Source organism: Leptonychotes weddellii, chromosome 8 (assembly GCF_054177405.1).
Source record: "Leptonychotes weddellii isolate Sample4059 chromosome 8, ASM5417740v2, whole genome shotgun sequence".
In the NCBI taxonomy this organism is placed as follows: Eukaryota; Metazoa; Chordata; class Mammalia; order Carnivora; family Phocidae; genus Leptonychotes; species Leptonychotes weddellii.
Genome location: NC_138376.1, coordinates 9,277,197 through 9,285,023, shown reverse-complemented (window position 1 = coordinate 9,285,023; position 7,827 = coordinate 9,277,197). Strand labels below are relative to the sequence as shown.

The 7,827-nt window shown below is 47.1% G+C and overlaps 1 protein-coding gene across 1 annotated transcript in view; it reads left to right on the top strand.

The window, feature by feature from the left end:
* GMPR (guanosine monophosphate reductase) overlaps positions 1-2,769 on the top strand; it is a 45,862-nt gene extending 43,093 nt beyond the window's left edge. Inside the window, exon 9 of the mRNA XM_006727707.3 lies at positions 137-2,769. Within this exon, the coding sequence (XP_006727770.1) occupies positions 137-317 (181 nt within the window). The 3' untranslated portion in view covers positions 318-2,769. The remainder of the gene's footprint in view (positions 1-136) is intronic.
* The last annotated feature ends 5,058 nt before the right edge of the window (positions 2,770-7,827 follow it).

Here is a 7,827-nt window from a genome sequence, read left to right as displayed (position 1 = left end):
CTGGAGATCATGACCCGAGGCAAAGGCAAAGGCAGATGCTCAGACGTCTGAGTCACCCAGGCGCCCCCCCCCCACTGGGTTCTTAAAGGGGGGGAAAAAAAAGCAGATTAAAAGGCAAGCTTCCTTTTTCTTGCAGAGCCTCTGAGGGCAAGACTGTGGAAGTGCCTTACAAGGGGGATGTCGAAAACACAATTCTGGATATTCTTGGGGGACTGAGGTCTACCTGCACTTACGTGGGGGCCGCCAAACTCAAAGAGCTCAGCAGGAGGGCGACGTTCATCCGGGTGACGCAACAGCACAACATGGTGTTCAGCTAACCTTGAGGATGAGGTGATGTCCGGCTCGTGGAAGCTTCCACGCACACCTGCTTTCCCACCGCCCTCGTGTTACATCAGAGTTCCTGGCCGCTCCTGAATGGTGGCCTACTCCCCGGAGGCTTTGGGGCTCCCCCCTGGTGCCTTCGGGGGTGGGGGGGCTGGAAGCAGGGCACTGACCGGGTCAGTGGTCAGAGCCCAGCTGCCTGGAACGCATAACCTCATTGTTAAAACTTAACTCCCCTTTTTTTTCATTTTTCTTTTTTTAAAGAAAAATGGTTTCACTTTAATATAATGCGATTCTCTTAAGACTTGGTGGAGTGCTGGAGTTTGCATTTGCGGAAATAAGTTGTCAGGGGAGCTTGGGGGTTTTCTACCTTCTTCCCACGCTTGGTTGTTAGCGGTCGAGGCATGGCGGGAGGAGCGAGCAGGGGAGGATGGAGGTCAGAGTCACTGGGCTCCCCTCCTCCGCTTCTGGTCGCCAGCAAAGGACGAAAGCGCCTGACCAGACCCATGGACTTGAAGAAGTGGTCTCCTGTGGATACGAGGCGTGGCGACGTGTTTTCACCACCTGCATTACACATGTCTTTTGGGAACGGGTGTCTGGCACTATGGGGTCAGTGTTGCTTTGGGGACGCTGTCCCTCTCCTGGTTTTTCATTGAGTTTTGTTTTCCTTCCTCTCTTCCCTCCTCAGTCCCAACCTGTCAGGCTGGCCTCTCTCTTAAAGAGAATAGACATTATTTTGAAGTTCACGGGATGTTTTATTAGAAGGTTAACCACCCAAAACTTGGCAGGTGGAAACCTTACTGAAACACAGCCCAGACCTTGCCCAGCGGCTTTCTGCAAGTCATTGGTTTAAAATACGAGTTAGAACTATGCCCTTGTCAAGGCCGTTCATACTTTCGAGGAAGGACCACATGGTATTCACCGACTGGTAACAGTGGTATTTCCTTGGAGAATGGACCCATGGCCTTGGAGGAATCCTACAGCCGGCCGCCACCACACTGGTTTAAACAGTGAATATGGATTAACGATGACTAGCCACTGCTTCTGGAGCATTCCTTGAGTAATAGGACTGGAGTAGATACGCAGACCAGGATGTTTACTTTATTTTCTTTTGAACGAGGCTTAACGAACCAGACACACAAGTCCATTTTCCTTGAAAAAGCAAGCGACTACCCTGGAGTAGAGAAGGGTCGCACGGTGCTACCGTTTAGGGACAAATTAACGGCTTGAGGTCGCTTGGGAACTGCCACTAGAAGGAGGATCCATCCAGACCATAGTGCTCCAGGAAATTATAGGTCCGTTTGTAGTTTCATAAGAATCCACTTAAAGGCCCAGCAACTTGAACTCCGTTGTCCTACTGTCCCTCCTCAATCCACTGAGAATAGTTCTTGTACTCGTGGAAACATGAACGGGCTGGAGGGTGTTTAACGTACAGAGCGAGACGTGGGGTTTGCCTGGAGGCACCCCACCTCTCCTGTTCGCTTGTCTGAGGTTTGAGGCCCACACTGGGCCTCTTCCTGGGGAAGAGTTTTTCTACTCGGGCCCTTCGGTGTGTTCGTTTTAAGAGATTCTCTGTTGCAAAATAAGGGAGAGAAGGAAAGGAAAGGTCTTAAACCCTTCCGAATGCATCAGCAATAGTAAGCGAATTCCGAGGGCATAGCCCTGCCTGGGGGGCACAGCCAGCTCCCATGCCACACCCAGAGTGGTCCTGGAGGGGGACCCCCCCCAGGAGCCCCCTAGAAGCTGTGCTCTTTGCAGAGACCTGTGCCTGCTTTATCCCTCTCGTGTAGAGCGTTTGCACGCTTCGTTTCCATGAGCTGGAGGCCCATCCTTTGCTCAGCTAGTTTTTACGGGAGTGAATCACTTAGAAGCAGAGATTTTGCAAACCGCACCCCAAAGCCTCCATTATGCTTTGCGTCCCACAGCCACGGGTCCTGGGGAGCCCGGACCTGGGGCACCCGCAGCCCTGGTATCAGGCAGGATGCCTGAGTATCTGCGGCAATCTGCTAGCTTTCCTGCTTAGGAGTCCAGGGTGGGGAGGGGGTGGGGAGGTCGGTCTGTGAATGAGCTGCCCTTCACCTTGGGCTGCTGCCACGCAGAATCTTAAGACTGGAAGGATTCTATAGGCACACGTCTGGGTGGGGCCGAGGGGCTCCCGTGCATGGGTCCTGGGGGGATTACGTCCTGGGGCAACGGCTAGGAGTGGGCACGGTGCTTGCAATGCAATGCTTGCAATGCAGAGCCCTTGAGACAAACGGGCTCCTCCGCGTGCGTGCGGGGGGCGGGGGGGCTCGCTTGTCGAGTTTCTGGAACTTTCCATGGTCAGACCAGGAACCACGGTACAGCAACACTGTTCCAGAATGTATCGATGATGCTACAGGAGTCCCATGAAGCTGCCAAATGCTGTTTAGAAACGAATCTCTCTTGTCAACAGCATTGTTCAGATAGGAGAGATAAAACGTGAACTAAGTCAAAACATGGGCTGTTGAAATGTGCCTTTTATCTCAGACCTCGTCTCGGGCATAACCAAGGCATAACCAAGCCGTCTTGCCTCCCCCTGCCCCCCCCCCAAAAAAAAAGCAGTAGGAAAAGTATGTCCCTCATCACACCAACCCGGTGCTCACAGCGGGGCTGAGTGCGGGATTGCCATCTTTTCCTCAGTCTCCTCTTTTCTTCAAGGATCTGACACAGAAGGACACACGTTTGCAATTGGCACTGTTATTTTATTAGTACGAGTATACTGAAACAATAAACTTGTACTGGTATACAGACAATTTATTTAAAACAATTTTGTTCAAATTTTGAATCAAACATTGTTTTATTATAATAATGAAATAATTTCTACCTAGAAAACCTGCAAGCACCATCAAAGAAAGGGACCATAAAATTCAATAAACAGACTCGAGTGTATCCTACAAATAGACACACCACGATTAGAAAATAGAATATGAATTCTTCCATTTTTTTTAATATTTGTTTTAAAAAAGCTAGTGCAAGTACAATATTTTACACTGGAATTACAGAGAGTATGCACGCATATGGAAAAAAGTTCTCCTGTCACAATAAAAGCTCTTAACTATGTATGCACTTAAAATTTTCTTTTCAATAAGGTGCAAAACATTCCTTCCTTCCCTAGTTCTCTGTACTGGCCATGTCAGTCTGATAGTGCCCTCAAAGTTCTGGTGTCTCTTTTCCCTTGGCCGGTGGGAGGCATACAATTGGAAGTTTGGTGGGTAATGATCTGATCGTAACACAGAGGAGGGTACGAATCTCAGAGATGGCCCTGGGGCCAGAAGTTAGGACTGTCTTAACAAAAGGCCCCCACAGATACTGGGCAGGGCTCTCCTGAAACCTCCATTCATTTGACCCTAAATGGATTTACAGGTGAAGGAAGACCCAGGAGGAAGAAACCACCCGAAAAGGCCCAAAGGGCAGTATTCACAGAACCGAATGTACGAGTGTCAAGTTCAAGGTTCACTGACTAGATAATTTACCCCACTCCTGGACCAGAGGATACCTTAAGATTCAGTGGTTTGGGTAAGAACCCGAGGAAACCTACACCCCCGACTTCTTGGTAACTGCTCTGTAAAGACCCAGCTCTCAGCCAGTGTCCGTCATCTCAGACTTGATATTCCGGAGGACAGGATGCTATCCCGGCAGGGATTACTGTAAACAGCGCTTCCAACGCAGGCCTTCAGACTGGCCATGGAAAAGGAGACAGGCTCATTGGCCATCCAGACAGCAAACGAACACACAAACTAAAGGGGAAGAAAACTTGGGTGAAGTCTCCAATTATCTGCAGTGGAAGACTTGAGTCCTTTCAGAGAGGAAAAGTTACGGAAATTCTTAAAGACTGTTACCGTATAGCTACTACCTATTGGCCAAATGCACTTAATTTTAATACAGCTGAACCATTTGGATGCAAGTCATGAAGGACATGAAAAGCTGAAGCCACTGTCCCCTCCCGCCATCGTACAGGTGAATGTCAGCTACCAGAAGCCTTGCATGTTAAAGGTAAGGGAGGGGCTGAGATTCTGAATTTAAGAATCGTTCGTGGGTGTGTTCAACACCCCTGCGGCTGTCCAGTTTCCACCGGCTGCCTTGATTTGGGGACAAAATAGGACTCTTCTGAGAAGTTGCTCCACATTGATTTTGGCCTCAAGATTAAAGGAAACCCCCCCCCCAAACTAAACTAAAACGAGGCATTGAAATTGAAATTCATGTTTGATCCCCCCATTTAAATGAGGTGTGTGTGGGGGGGAAAGAAGGCTGAGCCTTTTTTTTTTTTTTTTGTCCTCATAATGAGTTCTGTTTTCCTGGTAGCTAGGATCCCTTGTTACAAACACTTCTTGTTCAGGATTATATTCTTTGGGTTTACTGGAACAGGAAGTGCTGAGGATGTCAAACGTGATCTCTGGAGAAAAAAGGAGTTGCAAGGGCTTGAGAGTTTAAACGAAGAAAGGAGCTCAGAGAAGTACTTTCAGCACAGGAATGAACAGTATTCTCAAATTTCAGAATACAGAGTTGCCCTCCCTCGGAAGAGGGCTCTATGTAACAAAAACATAAACGAAGCATAGGTATAGTTTAAGAGCCTTTTACGTAATAATTCTTCCAGGCCATAACCACACAAATCTGATTATTTGAGACATGACGATTTTCTATATACAAAATAAAAAACCCAAAACATGTAACTTTCAACCTTTATGCTTTTTTTTTTTTTACAAACAAGGTATGAAACTCATTGTTTCAACAGATCCATGTCTTTCGAACACTGAATGAATCATTTCGACATTCATTTTTCTTTTGTGCAATTTTTGAGAACATTACCTGTACTCCTCAAAGTGAGTGCTTCAAAATTTTTTCTTCTTCAGCTTCTCAAATTAGGTGTACATTAAAAAAAGAGAGAGAGAGAGAGAGAGAAAGAAAGTTCCCACAAGGTATAGTGCTACAAGAAAAGATCCTATCCTGTAAGGTAACATATTTGAAGCGAGGTCATCTATGTAAAAGAAATCTCAGCTCCGGAGTGGAGGTGTGCAAATTCTTTGGAGTTTCCCTATCAACAGAAACACAACACTGTCCGTGGAAAAAAGAGGAAACCAACCAACCCAACACGATAGCATACGCACTTATGTGCTTTATAAAAAAGTATATTTTCTGTATATTTATTACTTGATGTGTTCCTAAATTCTCTATTTCAGAAATTCTGGGTTAAAAACACAAAGGTGGAAGCAAAGACTTCCAGTCCACTTTAAAAAATAAAAAGCATAACTTCCTTTCCTTTTAGATTCCCACCGAAGGTGCTGGATTGGGCCGCTGAGACTGCCGCGCCCCATCTTTCACCTGGAATCACCGTGGGTGACTAGGAAACAGAAGTGCAAAGCCTTCTGGGAGAGAACAGACCAGTTTGTTGAGCTGCTTGCGGTTCAGGAGACAGTAGCCATGACAACCAGCAGAGCTCACAAAGCCTGGCCTCCCGTCCCAAGAGCTCTCCTGCTTCTCCCACATCTGAAATAGCGTGCGTGGCCTTAGTGTCTTCAAAAGCATTTTGAGATTTTTTTTCTCTACGAAAGTAATAGGTTTCCTTAGTAGTCACAGATGTTAGAGGGTATTCTCAATTGTTTCCTTAGAAAACAAACAAAAATCCCAAAGCGACAACAACAAAAATAAATTTTGGCAACACATTTCAGTAAAGATCAAACTGTGCAAAGAGTGAATTTTATGATTACTAGGAGCTACTGTTCACCTTGAACATGCAGCATTATATTGCAATGTATGCAGTATCTAAGGAGTAATCCACACGATGCAGGAAATCCAAACATTCCTCGGAGTTGTACAACCCTACTCCAGAGCAGGCCAAGTGCTGCTTCTGGACACACCAGTGTACCACACACACGCCAGCCCCGTCCCTGAGTAAGAGGTGAGAAAGGTTTCGCAGAGTTCCTTGTAGGGGAGAAAGAGGGATGCTGCCACTTCCTGGTGGGGGAAAAAGCCCAACACACTCACCTAACAGAAAACACAGAGAGTCACCATTCAGAGTTGGCCACGGGATCAACAGCCACGAAAAAAAAAAGAAAAAAAAAAAATCAAATCCTCCCATACCAAATGGGTTGAGTGGGGGAGAACCAAAAAACTGACCGACATAGAAAATTATCCTGAAAGTCCGAACGAAAATGCAATTTGGATCTCCACTTTACAGGGTTTGAGGTAAGTGGCATCCATCTCTGTATCCCCCGCCCCCCTCCCCAATGTGGCCCCAACAAACTTGAAATGGTTCTGAAGTGAAACATTCTAAACAACAGTCATTTTATGTATTTAGAAATCCCTACAAAGAGAGGTTCTTGTTTGTTGGTTTTTGTTTTTTTTGTTTTCGCCCTGACTGATTTTCTTGGTGATTGTGTTCCATTGTAAACGCAAAAGACCTGCTGTTAGTAGTTTAGAAATGGAAAACGGGAAAGAAAGAAGAACTAAAGATGGCTAGATATTGCAAAGTGGACATCGTACAGAGGCGCATGGCTGATCCTCGTAAGCTGCACGGCACCGAAGAATTTCTACGCCTGTCATTGTTGGGTTTGCCACGCAGGAGCAGTGACAAAGGCTTGCCAATGTCTGCCAGCAAGACGAGGTTCCCTGTCCTTTGGATGTTCTTCCTATTTGAAGAGAAAGCTGCCACAGAAGAGCGGTGACCATTGTTCGCAGGTGGCCCCTCCGCGCCACTGGCCGCACGCTCAGAGCGTGCGCACACACACACACACACACACACACACACCAGGCCACACTCAGAGGCACGGCTCAAAGTCTCAAGGACACAGACCGGAGGAGGAGGGACCTGTCCACTCTGGAAAACACCCTGGAGATTGAATGGGTTGATCCTGGTTCTATTTGCTCCAGGGTGCACCTTAGAAATGAACCTGCCTCCTCCCTCTCCACACTCGACATTCACCATTCCTCATGGTGACAGGGGGACTGCAGCTCGTCCCCTAGCTCTCCTTCACTGGCTCTTTCTGCAACATGGTGACAGACACATGGGGCTCCTGAAAGCCTCCCGCCCCAGCATCCGAGGTGGGGAGCTCGCTGCGGGAGGCTCTCCCCTTCCTGCTTCCTCCCCGCCAGCCCTTCTCTGGCCAGAACAGGGAAGATGGGCCCAACGGGGGAATGAGCTTTCACTTGGAGCACACTGGTCAGGCCTATGGCACGGAAAGTATTGCACACGCTAAAAAATCAAGAGAATGAAGTGGGACGACGTTTAGAAAGAACCAATGATTTTATAATTCCTATACCTGAAATAGAAGCACAAAAATTAGGGGGATGTTCCTATTGCTCCAAACCATGTGTATTTTCCCATTTTAGTGTTGGTGTTGAGGATCCAGTGAGTTCGATACTGGAAGTTAAGCTGAAAGGTGGTGTGTGTGTGTTTCTGCGTCCACGTGAGTTTCTGTAAATAGTGGTACTGATGAGGACAGAGTCTCTATATTCCTCTTACCATCAAAGGTTACAAAAAAAAAAAAA